The following is a 20,119-nucleotide window of genomic DNA, read 5'->3' on the forward strand; positions in this document are numbered from 1 at the left end:
CTGCCTATGCCTCTGGAGTGCTGGGATGGCAGACAGGTCACCTTCCATGCTTCTTGTAGTGGTGGGGATTGAACTCATGGCTTCTGCAAGCTTAGCAAGTACTCAACCAACCGAACGCCAATCCCAGACTCCATTTCCCTTTTCTGCCTCATTTTTAAAAAATAACAACCGTCTTTGTGAGCATCTTGTTTACTTAAACTACACAGCCTTAATGCAGGGTTCTGAGCTCTCTGTGGTTAAACTGGTTTCTCAACCACCAGATTCTAGAAAGGAAAAAGAAAGGCTTGGGGCAGATTAGATGCCTCTGTCAGGGCACTTGAGTGTAGATGCCGAGCTGTGCCTCCTTCAGGTGTACCTCAGAGTAAGTGCTCTGTGCTCTGTGTGGAAGTCAGCATAAAGGAGTGGACTCTGGCTCCCTCCTTCTCACCAATTGGCTGGCCAAGGGCTCTTCTTTATGTGGACAGGACTAAGTCAGCAGTGTGTGAGTACAGCAGAAACAGCAGTGGGGGTTGGAGTGGGAAGCAGCAGCTACCTCTGGCATTGTATCCTTAAAGTGTCAGAGTTTCCTCTCGAAGGACTTTTTGATCTGGACCGGTGGCCAGTGTAACATCTCTCAGTCTGAGGACAGTTCCGTGCAACATTTCAGGTGGTCAGAGGCTGCAGGTTCTTCTGCTGGCTCCTTATTTATCAGTTCCCAGATGTCACCAGTCAGCCCTCTGCCTCCTCTTCCCTTCTTCCCATCCTGGACTCTCTCAAACTATTCAGTTATTTTTGTTGTCGGTGGCAACTAACAGGCCTCTGGGCACCACCTCTGTTGTAGCAGTACTGGAGAGTCATACTGCAACTTGGATGCCTGCTTGTTCAGGAGCCAGGGTACCCAGATGGCTGCTCAGTAACTGGTTGCCAGGTTCAAGCCCTCATTTGCAGAACTGCCCTTTTATCAGGGACAGGATCCTGGCAGGTGTAAGGGACTGTCTGGATGGAATTAGGGGGCTGTCAGGCTCCATCAGGTGTGTTTTGCCATGCTGCTGCTGCCTGGGGCCACAGCCTTCTTCAGCCCTCAGCAGATGCTTGTTGATCTCTACTGTAGAAAGAACAATACCAGAGCTTTTCTCTGATCAGGGCCCAGAGCTGGGCAGCAGACCAACACTGAGCTAGTGTGTGCTGTTGAGTTTTCATGTGACAACAGGAAGTCTGGGGTCTATGGGTGATCAGTGCTGTGCTTGCTTGGCCATGGGATCTTCGGCTGTTCAACCGGGCAGTGCCCACATTATCCTGTTCACACAAAGCCTGTGGGATCGAGACATGACTTGTATAACTGCCAAACCACCTCTGTCGCCATCCTTGTCTGATGTGTTTTTCTTTAGGCTTCCAGTAGCAGCCTGCATTGCTGAACAGAGGCAAGGAGAGACTGCTCAAAGGAGGCCTTCGTTTTACCTGATGTTGCAATACCAGAGGAGGCAGCCTGGCAGTCTGTCTGCCAGCCGACACACTCAGTGAGCTCAAACGACCTGCTATGCAGCCCCAGAAGGGGTCTTTGGATCAATCATAGCCACTTGTTTGGCCAATCACGGCCACAGAGATTAAGGCATATGTATTGGGCAGGTTATGCTCTGTCCTTTAGCTCTCACTGAAGGAAGTGACAGCCTCCCCCAGCCAAGTGGACATGGTTAGTTGAAGGTTAAGGCTGCAGAATAGCTGGCTAAACTGTTTTAAACAGCTCTGGGTGGGGCTGAACCTCCAAGATCCAGGGCAATCAAACACAAGTTTTTATATAGTGGTCTCAAGGTGTGTTTAAGGGGTGCTGAAGATACCTGGTGCTGGTATAGTGCAATCTGTCTGTCTGTCTGTCTGTCTGTCTGTCTGTCTGTCTGTTAAACTGATAGACCTTTTGCTCTGGGAGCTTGGACAGTACAAGACAGTCTAGTCTGCCAGCTGCTAACTAGGAAGTCTTTATTTTCTGCTTTGAGAAAAGTGAACAGAAAGAGTGCTTACAATCTGAGTTTATAGAACCTTTGTGAACAACAGCCTTGACTTTTAGCAGATCTTAACTGTGCTTTGGCAATGCTTCATCCTTGTCTAGTGACTAGAGAGAGGTAGGCCCTGATCTATCTCACCCTCATTGAATCTAAAGCTAGCAAGGGATCATAGCCCATATTCCAGGCAGAACACAGACACCCAAGCAGCACTGGACGTTAGGACCTAAGTATAGACAACCTGTCTCTCCTTAGACAACTATGACCTGGGCTGATCTTGGGTTTCCTCTACACGAACAGGAGTAGGCCTCCCTGGTAGTATGGGACACCCTGAATCTCTCTAACTGTCCAACTGTCCTTTCTAGGCAGAACTGAATCCAACAGTTCCAAAGAGATCACCATCTCTGGTTCCAGCCTTGGCTCTGAACACTGCAGAGTTCAGGATTTCTCAGGTAAAACTGTTCATCCAGCGGGTTCTGTGGGCAGCAGTGTTGATGAATAATGACAGTGGAAGTCAGGCTTGTGATAATTAAGAAAAGTTAAATTATGAGTGAGTATGTATGTGTATGTATAGGTACGTGTTGTGTACATGTGTGTATGTGTATGTATATGTATGTATTTGTGTATATATGTGTGTATATGTATGTATGTGTATATGTATTGCATATGTGTTTGTGTATGTATATGTGTATGTATGCATATATATGTATGTACATGTATTTATGTGTAAGCCTATGTATATGTATATATGTATATGCATGTATGCATCTGTGTATGTATATATATGTATGTGTTTGTGTGTGTATACATGTATATGTATGTGTTTGTGTGTGTCTGTGTGTGTATATATATGTATGTATATGTGTGTATCTGTGTGTGTCTGTGTGTGTACATGTGTGTGTACGTGTGTGTGTATAGGGGGAAAGGCATGCCTGTGTGCATGCAGAGGCCAGAGAGAGCATCAGGCATCCTCCTATATTATTCTGTGACAATTAGTTTCAGACAGGGTCTCTTCTGACCCTGGAATGGCCATTTCATTATTTCTCTCAGCTGGTCTGGTAGCCAGCAAACCACAGAATTTCTCCTATCTCCATTGTCTTTGGACCTGGGTTCCAGGTACTTTCAGGATGCCAGGCTTGGTACTGGTATCCTAATTCTGGTCCTCACTATTGCTTAGCAAGCATTCTTAATTGCTGAGCCATCTCTCCAGCCACAAGCTTGTGACTTCTAAGGTATTTATTTTATGAAACAGAGAGCTACCAATAAGTCCTCTGGACCAATGAGAGTCTTTTCCTTCTTAATAAAAGATATTCTAAGTAATTGGATTGTGGGTTGAATGCAGTCCAGATGGCTAGCTAAGAAAACTGGACACATCCTGATGCAGATGACCACGTGGGCATTGTTGGTCTGAGATTCTCTTTGAAGGGTGGTGACTGGCCCATAGCTGGCAGGAAACGGCAGAGCCACCACCATGCCCACAAGAGATTGCTATAGGTACCGTCATCACAGAGTCTGGGAACATCAGAAAGGCCAGGGAAAGGCATACCAAGCCAGAGACCATGAGAAGTTTTGGAGAAGGAGGCAAGAAGGGGCAAGGATTTGGAGACCCAGTTCTAAATCTAACTCCTTCCTACCCTTGTTACTGTCAGTGTAAAGCGATAGCTACTGAAGGCGTCTTTCTACAATGTGGAGATCATTCCAGATCCACCTCGGCTTTCCTGGCCATCTGTATGAGGGCTGTGGCTACTGTTGGGGTTCCTACTCTGTACTCAAGGGTCCACAGATGACCTGGAGGAAGTATATTAAATGCCCTGTAAGGAAGTGTTGGGCTCAAGACAAGGCTATGGGTGTCATACCTAATAATCATGATGATAGTATCGACCTTAGCCCACAAATTTAACATCTGAAGATTGTCCTTTATAATTTAAAAATTCATGCTTGAGACCCAGCTGGAATGGAGCCTTCTGACAGGAGGCTTTTCATGTCAGAAGTTAACCTCAGCTATAATTTTAAGAGCAAGGCCAAGTCAGACATTAAAGCTCAAAAGTGAATGCTACGTGGTGTGTTCATCGGTAGGATCATGATTTGAAGAGGAATGTTTTTTTCGGCTGATCCCTGCTTTGAAGACATGATTCTCCAGCTAGGGGTACATTTTTTTTTTTTTGGAAGGTTCTGGAAACTTTAGATGTGATCTAATTATAGAAAGTAGGCCACTGGGGTTGGGGCAGACCCTTGGAGGTTTCTTGTCCCTGGTCTCTCATGGTGTCTTTATGTTCTGCCTGTAGAGAGCTGTAGTGGTCTCTAGGCATGCAGGCGCTGTGCCAGTGTTCAGCTTAACCAACAAACTCGGATCAACCTGTCTAAAACCATGAGCCAAGGAGCCCTTTTCCTTCAGATTGGTTATGTCAGGTATTCAGTCACAGTGGCATGTAAGTAAATGGTACATGTCAATAGAGACATCGATAGAATGATTGGCTGGAGTCAGTCACTGGCATCAACGCTGTCCCTGCAGTTCTGAGAGCTCCTGTGCCCTTCACGGCTGCTTGTCAAGTTCACCTCAGAAGAACGAGTCGGCTGGCTCTACGCTTATCATTTCCAGTTCATCTTCTACCTGAGATCTTTGTTTTCTCGCAGGCGAACGTCCAGCGTGCAGATCTGAGGGAAGTGTTTCCCACTTCCTGCCTCCTCCACCCTCTCCGTTGCCTGAATTCTGAGGAAGAAACTCAATACCCAGCAAACACTGGAAAGTGCCCTGCTGACGCAGGCTACCCTCTTAACTAAAAATTCCATCTCCAGGACCCAGTGAACTGTCAACTGTTGTTACTTCTAAATGTGGGCCATGCTGGCTCTGCCCATGTGAATTTCTGTGATTCAAATGGCACTTTGGACACAGAGAACAGCAGGCAGCATTACATACACATGGCACTTGCTCAGATCAGTACACTGTCTCTGTTGATTGACCCAAGGTTGGACAGCACTAGGACTCCATTAGCAAACGAACAGAAAGGCTGTTCCAAGCACTGTCATATTATTTTAGGTCCTATAACTATAATAGGAGATAGACTCTCACACTTGATTTCTGGGAATGCATGCATGTGAGCAAAGTCAGAAAATAACGCTAAATAAACCTTACAAATTACTGTCGCAGCACAAGGCTCTCCAGGAAAATTAGCTTGATTAAATTCAATTTCCTAGGAACCAGCTAATGAAATTCTATTCATTTGCATAATACAACCTATTCAACTACTCAAATGGTTTGACCCTCCCCCCAAAACAGCAGTCAAGTATGGAAAGGGAAACAAGACTGCTCCTCCCTATTCTTGGAGAAACTCTGGTTCTTTAAGGGATGGGAAATTTTGGAAGTATTTTAAGGTAGTTCCAGGTCACTGGGAACAGACAGTGATCACACAATTCTGGAAGGGACTGGATTGTGTACAAAGTCAAGAAGCAAGAACCTGTGCATGCACCTGGGGGGGAGGGGGTTCCTGCACATGAGCACAGGTAAAAACACAGCAAAGAACTTGCCACAGAGAGAATCAAAAGGAAAGCAGGAAGTGCATCTTGATTTTAGCCATCAAAGATGCCTCCTCCTTAGTGTCTTCTAACAGAAGACTCAAGACACAGGGTCATGTGACTCCCATGCTCAGGACATAAAGTCAAGTGACTCCTGTGCTCACAACATGGGGTCATGTGACTCACCTCTCTGCATTGTGCATGAGCTCTGGATGTACTTTTGTTGTGCTCAGTTGCCTAGTACAAAAAGCAGTTCCAATAAAGGTTTAACTTTTTCCAGGTCACCAGTAGCATCTCCACAGTCTCTGAACTAATGGCCAAGAGAAAACTCTTTTCCCCTCCATCTTTCCATGGCTGCTCAACTTCTTGCCAAGAAGAACTAGCTTGTCAGTGACCTGGGCAAAGCACTTCTCTGTGCTCTGTAGCTATGAGGTGGCCCAGAAGACAAGACACTGAGCAACTCAAAAGACCTGTTTGCCCAAGACATTAAAATGAGGCTAAATTGATCATCAGAGCACTCTAGTTGGGGTTCATTCTTCATGGAGTGTTATGAATTCTTCATTTATTCATAAATCAGAGCCTTACAGCCCCTCAAATACCACTGCCTAACGAATACACATGGATTTCAGAAGGGAAGTCAGCTAAGCTGAGGTAGCCAGAGATTAGTGGAAGTTGCTCAGTTAAAGTCATTTAGAGAAGGGCAAGTCATTCCTCAAGTCCACTGTGGGTTAGAGTGGCCAGAAGAGCAAAGCAGGCCAGAGGGACAGGACAAGAGGCAGAGGCAGAGGCAGAGGCAGAGGCCGAGACAGAATCCTCCTCCTGTATATGACCAAGAATGAATGCATCAATAAAGCTAGGGAGATGGCTCAGTGGATAAAGTGCTTGCCACCCAAGCATAAGAGCCTAGTCTCCACCCACAACATCAGTGTAAAAAGCCAGATACAGTAGAACACACTTGCATTTCCAGCATTCTGGAGGCAGAGACCAGTGGATCCCTGGGGCTTGCTGGCCAGTTAGACTAGCCTAATGCCTGAGCCCAATATCTCAGAGAGAGACTCTCAAAAACCAAAGTGGATGGTTTCAGGAATGATATCTAAGATTGACTTCTGCCCTTCTCACATACACACATGCACCTGTACACATAGAAATACATGAATACACACACACAAACAAGGTTGAGAGACAGAGACAGAGACAGAGACAGAGACAGAGACAGAGACAGAGAGACTCTGAGAATAAATAAACACAAGATCTCTTTCTTAATGGAGAAGCTAAGTAAATCCAGTCACTCTTTTTTGAGTCTGTTTGAGTGTAAATGCTCAGGAAATCAATGGCGTCTGGATACAGTTTGGGAAGCTTGAGCTTGGCCTCCTTTGGAACTCTTTAGCTGCTTTAATTTTCCACGCTAGCTTGTTGAGGAAAAGGATAGTCAAAATGTAATCTTCAGGGTGTCTCTGGGTGCGTGCTTCTCTCAGATAGACTTGATGGGTAAGTCTTGTGAGGTGACTGTGGATGTGGCAGCAGGGCAGATGGCGAGGTCCAGCTTTCTTCTCAGTGCAGACTTTCAAGTGCCATTGCTTTCTATACAATGGACACTGCTTTCTACACAATGGACACTGCTTTCTACACAATGTCACGCTAATTCCCACTGTGACTTAGCTAAAAGAAAAAAAAAGATATTTAAGAAAGTAGGGTTTGTAAGCAGGGATCTAAAAGTCAGGGGCACCCTCTCCCCCCACCCCTATTCCTTCTTTGGCACGCATTCTTGGAGACCTTAATGACAGCTTGGCTGAGCTCTGTCACTTGGCATCATTACACCAATTTTCATTGCTCAGTTTTTCCACAATAACTGGAATATTTGGCAAGAAGCGACAGTTGTGCAATGGGAAAATTTCCAACATCAAAACCCAAAAAAGCACAGGTGTTCTCCCTTCCCTGCCTATAACAAACACCGAGGGTGTGCTCGGAGGTCCCCAAGCTTTTCTGCCTGTGTGCACAAAGGGGGCAGGGTGCTTAAGAAGAATGGGGATTCCTACAAGGAATCTGTCATGATGCTTTAGGGTCACGACACGGTTCTACCAGACAAAATAATACCTCCTGCCCCTCAAATTGCAACATGAGCCTGTTAGTCTCTGCCAGAAGCTAGGTACTTACTTGGGGAAGGCAGTAAAGAGGCCCTGTCTATGTTCAGGAGTGGAGGTATCCTAAAAAGGCATATAAGAACAAGCGAGACCTAAAGAGGGAGAGTCTTTGGACAACATGACCGGAGGCATTTGGGAACAGCAGCTGCACTTAGCAGATAGAATAACTGCCCCCATTGGCTGCTATCACTAACCCCAAAAGGAGAGGTGCCTCAATACAACATCCAGGTTATCACCAAGTGAGGACCCATTGAGGAATTATGAATATGGGGAGAGAAGAGAAATAAAATGTGAGTGTCCTCTCCAGCTGGTCTTTGAAGTTACACAGGGCATGACTCCCAGGGTCTGCAACTATTTCTATTTCAATATATAAAAGTGATCCTCACAGTGCTGGGCTGAGGAGAATCAGCCTGCTTTACATGGTGACCTGGTAGCGATATGCCCATAACAGCTGTCTGGCTTAGGGAGTTACCCATCTACTCGATGCAGAGCTAAATAACAATAAGACCGAGTAGAAGAGTTACATAAACCAGCATGCAAGCACACCTTTGGATGGATGTCCAGGTTAGGGTGTAGAAGGAAGGACGGACGTGAGTGCAGTGGACCTGGTGACTCCACCCTGCAGGCAACGCTTTGCTACTTACCAGCTCACACTGTCAACAGTGAGCACGTGTCTTTGTCTTTCACCCGTCTTTGATGGGAACTGCTTGGAAATGGCTTCATTGACAGAAAAAGTGCTCGAGGTAAGCGGACTGCATGTTGAGGGAGGTGTGAGGTTGAACCAGCAGCCGCTAACACAATGAAGTCTAAACTGGGGGAGGAGAGAGGAAATGTGACCCCACCCAGCGTGGGCCGTCACTCACTGGCACTGAGTGTGTCACTAAGAGGCACTAGAATCACCCAGGAACTCAGGAGGTTAAAAAGCAAGCAGTTCCTCAGCAGAGGCCATGTGTGGCAAACCTGGCTTTTTGACTGTGTATTTTCCCACTGGATTAGCATTACAGTTCTGTTGGCCATTGTCTACTTAGTGTGAGCATACTGGAATATCAGAATAATGATTTTTATTTTCAAATACACTTTTTTTTTATATTAAATAAGTAGCTCCAAAAACCAGAGGATGAGTGGGTGTGGTCATGGATAGCTTTAATCCCAAGTAACCTAGGTGCCTTGTGAGTCCAAGGCTGTTCAAGGTGGCATAGTAAGATCCTGTGCAGAATGAAAGAAGAGAGAGAGAGGGAGAGAGAGAGAGAGAGAGAGAGAGAGAGAGAGAGAGAAAGAAAGAGAGCAAGAATAAAAAAGAAAAGAAAAAGAACAAAACAAAGCAAAACAACAACAAGAACAACAAGGCAAGGACCCACACTGGAGCAGGGTGACCCACAGTGCATCCACAATTTTTTTTTTTTTACCATTATTATTATTAGACCCTGGGCTGTCAATCACCCTGCAGAGAATAGCTCAGAGGCAAATTTCCACTGAGTCACATCTGTATCATTGATTATTTTGTGCCATCTGGCTACAGAAGAGCAGGAATGAGCCCGAAGCTTGCCTTGCTGCATTCCAGAGGGGAAGCCTTCCTGCTGGAGAGGATGCTGGAACCTTAGGTGGCCTTCTTTGAGAGGCTAGTGCGTGGTTGCCATCAGTCTAGACAGGGCGTTCCATAGACAAAGCCATTTCTTGTCACTCCTGCCCCATATCTAACCTGACTTATGGAGCTGTTCAAAGGTAAATATATATTCATTACTCTCACCCCGCTTCCAGGCAATTCACACTTTGATTCAGCTGAAAGCTGAAAGCACCCTGGTTTCCATGTTGCCTTTTTAGGAATTTCTTTTGGGAACTGGATCTCTTGAAAAAGACTCAAAATTGGAATGTCTTTTTAGAATTTCAGATACAAATGAAGATTTTAGATTATACTACATGCAAATTAGACACACCTATTGTTTTCACTGAACTGGAAGAAAAAGGAAAAAAGGGAGAGAAGGAGGAGGGAGGAAGGGAGGGAGGGAAAGAGGGAGAGAGAGAAGAAGAAAGAGAAGGGAGGGAGAGAGAGAGGGAAGAAGAAAGGGAAGGGGTGAGGGAGGAAAGGAAGGAGAGATGGAGGGAGGAAGAGAAGGAGGGAGGGAGGGAAAAGAAAGAAACTAGAAAGGAAGGAAGGAGGGAGGGAAGAGGAGGGGGAGTAGGATGGGTAAGGGGCTTATTGACAAGTCATTCTGGTTGGGTTTCAGGCTAGATCAATTATTTTAACCAACTTGAATGACAACAACCAATCCTGTTGTTTGGTGCAGCCAATCTCAGATCCTGTCACTTACAAATCTGCCCTTTAACCCCAGGACAGGAAGCAGATTTTACTCATCGGATAAAAAGAGACTGAGTGACTGAAATTTTGCCAGGATTAAAAGGTTTTCCTACTCCCTTCAGCCTCAGAAATTTCCAGAAATATCTAGACAGGTCATTCAGCTATTAAATCACAAAAACAAAGTCTGTCTCCTGTGACTGAAATCTCGCTGTGGGGCTCTTCTAGAACTTCCTTATTCTCATGAGAGCACCCCGACACATGCATATGAATATTCCCAGTGAACTAAGCAGAAACATGCATAGCCATGAGACACACATGGACTGAGAATGTGGAAAGAGCTGTCCTGAATGCCTATCTGCACCCTTGTAGATCTGGCTTTGGGCAGTTCAACTTCTCTAATTTTTCTTTCTTTCCCCATAAACAACAACTAATCATGCAGATATTATGGTCTAAGCATCAAACATAAAATTTTTGCAAGAGTTTTTATCTTTGGATAAGAAGATTCAAATAATGGAAGCCAATACTGAAAATATGTATCAAATACAGGAAGAATTGAAGCTGTGCTGTGATAATCTACGAATTATCATGGTCTTTCATTAATACATTGGCAAATACATCTGTATTATATAGCATGATATATATATATATAAAACAATACAAATGATATTATATAGATAAACTTACAAGGAGCTAGGATACTTGTAATGGGATTTATACTGTCTTGGGTGTCCCTGGAAGGATATATCCAATATCCACACAAATGAGGAATTCCAAAACAGAGCACGGACAGTAAGTGCTACAGTCAGGGCAGTTTCCTAGACTGGTAATTGACATGTAGCAAGGAAAATGGAGGCCAAGAGTTGGGCCAAGAGTGGGCTAGAGATATGTTAGATAGGCTCCACCTTGGTAGGTGTGCCTGTTAGCATTCTGTCTAAGCTCCACCCCACAGTTACCTGGCAACAGCCAGGTAGGCCTGAGTCACTATAAAAGGGGCTGTTAGCCCCTTCTTGCTCTCTTGCTTCTGCTCTTCCCTTCTTGTTCCTGTCCCCTTGCTCCTTCCCCATTCCCTTCCCCCTTCTCTCTCCATGTGCTTATGGCTGGCCTCTACTTCTCTCTTCTCTCCTCTCCTCTCCTCTCCTCTCCTCTCCTCTCCTCTCCTCTCCTCTCCTCTCCTCTCCTCTCCTCTCCTCTCCTCTCCTCTCCTCTCTTCTCTTCTCTTTTCTCTCTTCTCTCTCTCTCTCTCTCTCTCTCTCTCTCTCTCTCTCTCTCTCTCTCTCTCTCTCTGCCTTTCTTCTCTGCCTCTAATACTCTCTTAACTCCCCTCCCCATGCCCTGAATAAACTATATTCTAACTATACAGTCATGTGGCTGGTCCCCCAGGGAGAAGGAATGCCTTGGCATGGGCCTGCTGAGGCACCCCTTCCCTTCCCCCACACCTCACCACACTTCCATAGACTATATCTCCCCTCTCTTTATCTTTTCATAAACAAGTTAGTACCTGTGGGCCAAAACCTGATCAATGATTGATAAGGAAGGTGTACCTGTGGGCCAAAACCTGATCAATGATAGTGGGGTGGGCCTTGAATAAGGTTAGAGGTGCAGCTGCCTAGCACAGCAGGGGGACAAGTGTGCCTTCCTGTTCTCTGTGACAAAGCCTTTGCTCTCCTGCAACTCAGGAAGCTCCCTGGGAAACCCCTCCCTCTCTGAGGATGCTTCACACTGCTGTGAGATGGCAGAAGGCTACAGAAGTTGTGGGTGTCCCTCCCTCCCTCCCTCCTTCCCTCCCTCAGCTTTGGAAGTATAGGAAGGGCACAGACTGAAGATACAGTCACTCCCTTTCTATGCCCAGAACTCTCTCCTCAGAAGGTGCTCCCAATATGACTGACTAATTTTTTTTTGTTTTTTTTGTTTGTTTGTTTTGTTTTTGTTTTTCAAGACAGGGTTTCTCTGTGTAGCCCTGGCCGTCCTGGAACTCACTCTGTAGACCAGGCTGGCCTCGAACTCAGAAATCCACTTGCCTCTGCCTCCCAAGTGCTGGGATTAAAGGCGTGTGCCACCACCGCCCCGCCACTGACTAATTTTTAATAATGATAGTGGTGATGGTGACGATGACAATGATGATGCCAGATAATTAAGGATGTTAAAACCCTAATTTTAACCCAGAACTCCAGCCCAATTCTCATCATCCCATCTAAAAGAATCCAACTTTATTTAACCTTGATCTTTCCAACTACTGGAAGGAAAACAAAACCCGTCCAAACAAAACAAAACAAAAAACAAAAACAAACAACGAGAACAAACTCCATCGCTGTGGCAGAACTGAAGACAGCCGTTCCCATCTCAGGCAGGTTTCTCCCTGGGCAGAGTCTGACACTGATAGGGTAGGGCTGGGCTTGCTGGTCCCTGCTTTCCCTGGGAGCTGTGGGTTCTGATTAGTATTCATTTGGGGTGGGGAGACGGAAGAAGGAGGGGAACAGGAGGTTCAGGCGGGTTCCTTAAGAAAGATAATCTGTTTATAGTTTACTTAAGCAAAGGGACCTTTAAAACGGACTTTGATAAGAGGGGACAAAGTTTCTTCAGAAATAAACCGATGTTCCTTAGTAAGAACTTCAGTTTCTTTTATACACAGGTGCCTGGAGAACTGAGGAGTCCTTGCATTCCAAGCTGCCCTGTGCTGGTCTGTAGATTTCTTTAAAACCTTAGACATGCTGACATCATGGGTTCCTTCCTCCAATTCCTCTTTCTACCTCTTCTCCTCTCCTCTCCTTCTCTTCTCCTCTCCTCTCCTCTCCTCTCCTCTCCTCTCCTCTCCTCTCTCTCTCTCTCTCTCTCTCTCTCTCTCTCTCTCTCTCTCTCTCTCTCTCTCTCTCTCTCTCTCCCTCACCCCGTGTCCCTCCCTCTCCCCTCCTTCTCTGTCCTTCCTTCCCCAGTCAGTCTCTTCCAATCTCCTCCTTTCTCTCTTCATTTCCCTCAGGTAATTCCTCTCAGAAACTTGTACGAACTTGTTTTTGACTGACAGTGAACAGCAAGAGTGTTTCTTCACTTTGAAAAACCCTCAGCACCTACCTTTCCAAGGCACCCTGGATCACTTCCTTGCCTGGTCTTAATTTCCTGCCCACCCAGGAGCCTGCACTGGGCACTCAGCAGGTAAGAGGCTGAAGTGTACATCGTCGCCGTGGGGGCAGGCAGCTGGCTGGAGATGCTTCTGAAAAACTTGACTTCCAAAGGTAATGAAAACGTTGTAATTCTTTAAAAAAAAAAAAAAAAACTTCCTTAAGTCATGTAAACCGGCCAAGTTTATCTGGGGGGATTTACAATGCTGTTTACATGTGGAAAAAAAAAGATTTTTCCTTAATGATGGGGCAAAGGGAAAGGAGAGTGCTTTATCCTTGCCTGCAGAAGAAAAGTATCCAGATGTTGCCCAGCGGGCTGAGGGTCTGAGGGGTCTAGAGAACCAGTGTATTCTCCTATGTCGTATGTCGGAGCCAGTGTGCTACTGATACTTCGGTGATTATATAGTTCTTTCTTAAGTTCCTGGCGGTCACTTTCCTTTGTCAGTGGTGAAGTCAGTTTAAGTGGACGTAAGGCAAATCCTCAACCAAACATTTGAAAATCTGTCGCCCATCCCAACAAGAAGAAAGGGCTCTGCGGGCTTCTGAGGTAGTCAGAGAGTGGAAGCAGTCTGACTGGAGAAACCGCTTTGTTCACGGCCCACAGAGAATGCTGCTTTCCCCAACGAACACATAATTTCATGTGGATTTAGTCTGTTTTCTCCTAATGAGCACATTAGGCACCAGGCAACCCCCCACACTGGCCCCTGAAAAGTCTGCTGTCCTGCGCATCCATTCAATCGCCTGAAAGGAATAAGAATTTGTTTCTTAGACATTTCACGAGCTCACCGTTAAGTCATGCCTTAAGTCACAGGTTAGAAACCTCACTGCAAATAAAGACATTAACTTTGGAAAACTGAAGTCCAAACCTAGCCCTGAACAAACTAAATGTTCAGCCTCCCTTCTTTCAATCTGAATGTGTTCACCACCCCAAAACCTCAACCTACTGTCAAGATTGCATATAAGCTACAAAGTCCCCTCTTGGCCATCTCAAATCACAGGCTCACACTCACAAGCAGCCTGTTACTTGTCCTGCCTTCTCTCCTGAAAGTTTAAACAAACAGGTCACCATCAGTAATAGCCTTAGGTGACAAATTCTCTCCAATTTACAACCGTGCTTTAAAAAAAAAAAAAAATCAAAGGAAAGTGTCACATTAAACTGGAATGTGCTTTTAAATGCCATCCACGTGTGAACACTGCACATCCATGTGTGAACATTGCACATGGGGTAACTTCAGGTGAAGAATTGATTACTGACTCACCTCGCACCTTGTGGGTCCCAGGGCTATCTATGCTCTTTCTAAACCTTGCTGGGGTTTTATTTGTAACAGCTCCCTCCAGAAGTAGAATAAATGACCACAGAACATGATCCAGAGGTCATATGTGGCATTTCTACACACGTCTAGAAACTGACAAACTTTAGCCAGATTGCCTGTTGTCCTAATAGCCGCCCCCCCCAAAAAAAAACCCATGATTCAGTAAGGAGCAAGGGGGGGGGGGCGCTTAGGGAAACAGGCTTAGCCAGAGTGTGTGATCCGGTGGCTTCAGGAGAATGCATTTTTAAGAAGCCCTTCCTCCTTTTACCCCTCCTTCCTCCCACCAACATCTGTGGCCAGAAGTGCTGCTCCCCAGTGTCTTCATCTCCTACTTGTAACCAATGTGAACAGCTCAATTTCTGGGGGACAAAAGTGTGAGCCCACAGGCAGCTCCTTGCTAGCAGGCCCAGAACTAATACAAACAGGGGTTTTGGCTCCTTCCTTGGGGCTGAGGGCATGCCTCCTCCTCCTTTCAAGGAAGAATTCTAAAAAGGCTTCTGTGCTTGTTAGAGGGGAGGTGTACATGTATGTGCACCTGTTGTGTGTGCATATATATGTGTGTTTGTGTGTGTGTGCACATGTGTGTTCTTGTATGTGCACATATGAATATGGGTGCGTGTATGTTTGTATATGTGTATATTTGTACATGTGTATGTTTTGTTGTATTTACCCGAATGACAGCATGTGCTGAGGACAAAAAAGCCCACCCATGTGGCTTTAGGCAGCCTTTCTCTGAGTTATACAATGAATGTCCTAAGCAGTCAGCCCACCAGTGTGAACCCTACAGAAAGACACTGCTTTTGGTGTGTGTATCCCTTCATAGTCCCAACCTGAGTCTAGAATGAGTTTGAACATAAACCCAGGATCAGCACAGCAGCAGGAGTAGAGCTGGCAGCCAGTGCCCGCCCAGAAGCACCTGCGGAGGTTGTAGAAGCCTCTGCAGGGTTTCCTTCTGCTTTTCTCATAGAAGCAACAGTTTCCAAGCAGCCAATGCAAGGGCCTTATTTACAGCCTCTCAAGTGAAAATAGTTATTTTCTTCACTGCAAAAATAGCCAGGAGGTTCCTGTAAGAATTAATATTGTTTTCCACACCAGCAACAAAGAGTTCATTACTGGTGGTCACAGGCAAGAAGCAAAGCAGAAAGAGACTTTTGCCTAATTTCCTGGGTTCTCTGGCCCTTCACATTTGTCTCCTGGGAGCCACCTCCATTTCCTTGGAAGGAGGGGTGGCAGGCATGGCCCAGGAGCAAAGTGAGCCACAGACAGGTCTGGCCTTGTGCCTCTCAAGGACACTGTGCCCTGCAAAGAGGCAGGCGTGACTCAAACTTCTTGGCTCCTTGCTGCTGCTCAGGTGCCAGTTCCCTGACAGGTAAGGGAGCTTGGTGATCTGAAGTTCAAAGCCTAGCAGAAAAGGCCAGTCCTCCCTTACTCACTAAATTAAGGGAAGGAAGGGAACCAGCTTTTCCCTCCCTTTCAAAGGGCTCACTGAGAGCAGCAGGTGGAGAAAAAACGATTAATATGCATAAGTGAAGGACTCCCAGAGAGAAGTGTTGCTGACTGAATGCTGGTTTGTTTGTTGAGATGGAAAACAAATGGGAACACACATTCCTTTCAAAAGGCAAGATGGGGGCACAGCTCTTAGTGTTTAACTGGCACAGAGCTCTTCTGCCTTCAGCAGGTAGGAAAAGGCAGGAGAGGGAGGGGAGGGAGGGAGCAAGAGAGAGGGAAGGGGAACTTAAGAAAAGCACTAGCTGTAATGTGCTCTTCTGATTAACAGAGACAACTGTAGGGGAGCCTCCTGTTGAGTATAGCTAAAATCCTTGTGGAGGATTACACACATTTAGTCACACACATTTGTGCTTTTTCCTTAACAAGGGGATCAGAGAAATGCAGCTACCTGTGTTCCCTCTGACAGGGGAAGGTTTATGCAGTGAGCCAAGGGTTAACCAAAACCCATTCACAAGCTATGTGTACATGTGACTATACCTGATGTTCTATACGGTACAACCCTGATATTTCAGTCACACCACAGGGATGGATCAAGGTTGCCTGGTCATGCTCACCTCAGAAGAAACAGAAGGAAACCAGGTTCTGATTTGGGACATAAAAGCACCCACACGCCAAGGGCTGGTTTGTGCCCAGTAAGAAGCAGCTAAGTAGGAATGCATGTGTGTCTCTGTCCCAGCTAAGGTCATAATGAGAAAAACACGGGAAGAAACTGAGTCTTGTTTGGAGATTCCCCTATGACCCAACAGTTCAAACTGAGCACATACCAGCAGAGCCACTTTTTGATACTAGGATGCTCAAGATCCCAGTGACCGCTGCATGCTCCTGCTTCACACAGGAGTCAGGGGTCAGGGGTCAGGGGTCAGGGGTCAGGGGTCAGGGCAATGCTGTGTCCCTGGACTGTTCAGCCATACTGAGCCACTGAAGTTCAGGTCAGGTGAAACTGACACAGAGAAGGAGCAGAGCATTGAGGAGTGTTGAGAGGACCTGGGAGGTCTGGTTTGAGTTCACCCTGCTTCAGTCACAGCCGACTTGGTGTCAGGCCAACAGTTACAGAATTCTCTTACATTTTTTTTTCTTCCCACTGCCCATAGCAGAGGCTGGTCAAGGTTCTGCAGAGCTCAAAGATTATCCAATACAGGGCTTTCCTTAAAGAACATTCATTCAAAACTGTGGCCATAAAATTCAAAGGAGACTTTGAAGAGGGCTTGTGCATAGGAAGAGACCCATAGCCGGATTCTCATGAATTTCCAAGTCCACTCTGGATCTTATGTCATGAAGGTTCAGTATGTTTCCTGGGTGGAGAGATGAACAGATGTGTGTGAATGGTAGCTGCTGGCTGCCAGGGAAATAGACAGACATACGGACAGACATGTGTCTCTGCACTTCTATTCACCAGTGGGATTAAAAAAATCCAGTCTCCTGTCTGGGATGCTTCTGACATCACTGCCATGTGACCAAGGGCAGATTTCCATTTGATGGCTGGCCCTTTAGGGCTCATCTAGGCCTCAGGGTAAGATGCAATCAGTGTGTTCCTCTTACAGTAAAGTACATGTGCCCACCTTCTACCCGGAAAGCCAGGAACTTAAGGCACAAAGACTGTTTGTTGACATTGCCAGTCAAGAGCCTAGGACCCAGAATGATGTCAGATTCATCAGCAAGTCCTGTCTTCTCCAATAAAGTCTGAACGGCTGCCTCAGTGAAATGCCTGAGTGTGGCTGAGGCCTTCCTCCCACCGTCCTCCTCCCCGGTTTCTGTGAATAAGAGCTGATTCAATTTCATATACCAGTTAACTGTCATTTCTTGGGATGATTGCTTGCTAGGCTCATGTCTACCAAATAAATCTCTTCCGCATTAATGTTTGTACGCTCAGGTATTTGTAGGCTGGTATCTGCTCTGTCCTTACCCCCTTCACTAAAGAACACAAAGGTCAAGACCCAAACTTTGCTGTCTTAATTTCTAGATTTACTCTTTCTGTCTATCCCTATACTTTGAGAAAAACAGCGTTCACATCTGGTGAATGCACCCGTCAATCATCCCCGCAGAGCTGCTAGCAGAAGAATCTTGGAAGCACCTGGCTGCATGGGGTACTGAAATACTACAGAATAAGAGTCCTGCCAGGTTCTTTGTATTTTGAGAAGTCTATGGAAAATATTTATAAACAGCTAGCAGGCTGCTCCACACACATGTGACATATTCAAGTGACAGACCAAAGGAGCTTTAATAATGAAAGTAAGATTGTGTAAGTGTGAAAATTGTGTAAGCCTGGTCAATTCTGCTGCCAACCGTGTCTTAACACAGTTATACTTTGTTTTCAGTAACTTGTTTCATACATTTCAAATCTGAAGTTTTAAAAAAAAATTTCATCTGTACTTTATAATTATGTGTATCTGTCTGTGCCTGAGTGTTAGTTTGTGCTTGTGAGTCCGACCCTCAGAGGCCAGAAGATGACATCAGGTCCTTTTGGAGCTCAAGTTCCAGGTTGTGAGATGTCTGGTGTAGGGCTGGGAACCTAACTCCAGTTCCCTGCAAGTGCTTTTAATCGGTTCTTCTCCAGTTTCTATAATTCTAAAAGGCCTGTACTGAAGGCTAACTGTAGTTGTAGGGTGTGGCTCAGTTGATGATGGAGTGCTTGCCTAGCAAACGTGAATCCTTGAGACATATCCCCAGCACCACACCAACTGTGTGTGGTAGCACAAGCCTGTAATCCTCATACTCAGGATATAGACAGGATAACCAAGAGTTCAAGCTCATCTTCAGCAACACAGTGAGTTCGAGGCCAGCCCAAGAAACACACAACTACCTCATATACAAATCAATAAATAAAACAGAACAGCTAACTATAAAGAACCAAGTCCTCTAAGCTGCTTCTCGAGTGCTAACACAGTGGTGTGGAGAAGTTACCAATGCTCCCATTGTATATGTGTGTATCAAATGATCTATCCAGTACAGCACTGTGACCCTCTGGCCAGCAGATTCCCATTGTACATGTGTGTATCTATCCAGTACAGCGCTATGATCCTCTGACAAGCAGATTTGGGAATCTAGCTTCTAGCCCAATGCATAGAAGACTCATTCTCCTGGGACTGTCCAGAATCCTGTCAGATGCTATCCCTGTTTGTCCACTATCACACTGAGAGCTTCCTGCTCTGTTCTTCTAGTGTGCACAGTCCAAAGAGGGTCCCATGCAAGTCCAGATCTACAGGAGACAAGCGAGCCTTGTTCCCAGGTTCTGGAAGTCCTTCTAAGCCTGCAGGTCCTGGGCATTAACACATTAAATCTCCAAGCTCCACAACAAGGCAGCCTTTAACTGTGACTCCCTGATGTAAACCTTTACACAAGGAAATCTTCTCACCCTCTGACTCGTTTTTCTCATGGCTCCACTGGAGTCTTGGGTAGACAGTGATTGGTGTGGGAAGGCAAGGAGTCATGTGATCCTCTGAGAGCATTGTGTAATGATCTTACAGTAAGTTGTGTCATTGGGGCCTGAGCTATCCCTACAGGCGACTGACTGCAAGCCGTGTGCCTCAGGGTGCCAGTGGACTTGCTCAGTCAACCCTAGACAACGTACTTTACATTTGGTCTCAAAACCAAACTGTCAACCAAAATTTATTCCCCTTTATCCATTTTGTTTCAAAGCTTCAAAGAACTTATTTGATTAAATCACTTCTTGCATAGATATTTTCTATGAATCACAATTAAATACACCAATATCCACAGTGGCAGACTCTTACTAGTAACTTCCAAATTAAACATAGCTTTGTGTTCAAATCTGGGATTCAACTTAGTATTTGCTAGTTCTAGTTTTTGGATTTGTTTACAGGCTCTTCCTTCCTTCCTTCCTTCCTTCCTTCCTTCCTTCCTTCTTCCTTCCTTCCTTCCTCCTTCCCTCTCTCCTCCCTTCCTTCCTCCCTCCCTTCCTTCCTTCCTTCCTTCCTTCCTTCCTTCCTTCTTCCTTCCTTCCTTTCTCCTTCCCTCCCTCCTCCCTTCCTTCCTCCCTTCCTTCCCTCCCTCCTCCCTTCCTTCCTTCCTTCTTCCTTCCCTCCCTCCTCCCTTCTTCCTTCCTTCCTTCCTTCCTTCCTTCCTTCCTTCCTTCTTCCTTCCCTCCCTCCTCCCTTCCTTCCTTCCTTCCTTCCTTTCTTCCTTCCTTCCTTCCTTCCTTCTTCCTTCCCTCCCTCCTCCCTCCTCCCTTCCTTCCTTCCTTTCTTTTTTGTGTATGTACTTGCATGTGTGCAATCATGTGTGTGCACACACGTGTGTA

At 45.8% G+C, this 20,119-nt stretch overlaps 1 protein-coding gene and 1 long non-coding RNA gene across 10 annotated transcripts in view; both read left to right on the forward strand.

Moving 5' to 3' along the window:
• The first annotated feature begins 250 nt into the window (after positions 1-250).
• LOC143444108 (uncharacterized) lies at positions 251-5,773 on the forward strand. Of its 3 annotated transcripts, none has more exons than XR_013113674.1 (4): positions 251-361; positions 1,368-1,669; positions 2,342-2,428; positions 4,611-5,773. It is a non-coding gene; the product is annotated as an uncharacterized LOC143444108 (long non-coding RNA). The 3 variants fall into 3 exon arrangements; XR_013113672.1 differs by having other exon boundaries at positions 317-481; XR_013113673.1 differs by having other exon boundaries at positions 317-481; positions 1,368-1,496.
• A 6,292-nt stretch (positions 5,774-12,065) lies between these two features.
• The window catches only part of Kcnj15 (potassium inwardly rectifying channel subfamily J member 15), a 45,192-nt gene continuing 37,138 nt past the window's right edge, over positions 12,066-20,119 (forward strand). Inside the window, exons 1-3 of one of the 7 annotated variants that reach the window (XM_076943193.1) lie at positions 12,066-12,307; positions 12,556-12,603; positions 12,901-13,153. Coding sequence is in view for 1 of the 7 variants with exons in the window: in XM_076943197.1 (XP_076799312.1) it covers positions 13,126-13,153 (28 nt within the window). In the remaining 6 variants the exon portion in view is untranslated. Of the gene's footprint in view, positions 12,308-12,407; positions 12,604-12,900; positions 13,154-20,119 lie in introns of those variants that run through there. The other 6 variants (XM_076943192.1, XM_034515373.2, XM_076943197.1 and 3 more) reach the window with 6 other exon arrangements.

The sequence above is a fragment of the Arvicanthis niloticus genome, chromosome 12, assembly GCF_011762505.2.
Source record: "Arvicanthis niloticus isolate mArvNil1 chromosome 12, mArvNil1.pat.X, whole genome shotgun sequence".
NCBI classification, from domain to species: domain Eukaryota; kingdom Metazoa; phylum Chordata; class Mammalia; order Rodentia; family Muridae; genus Arvicanthis; species Arvicanthis niloticus.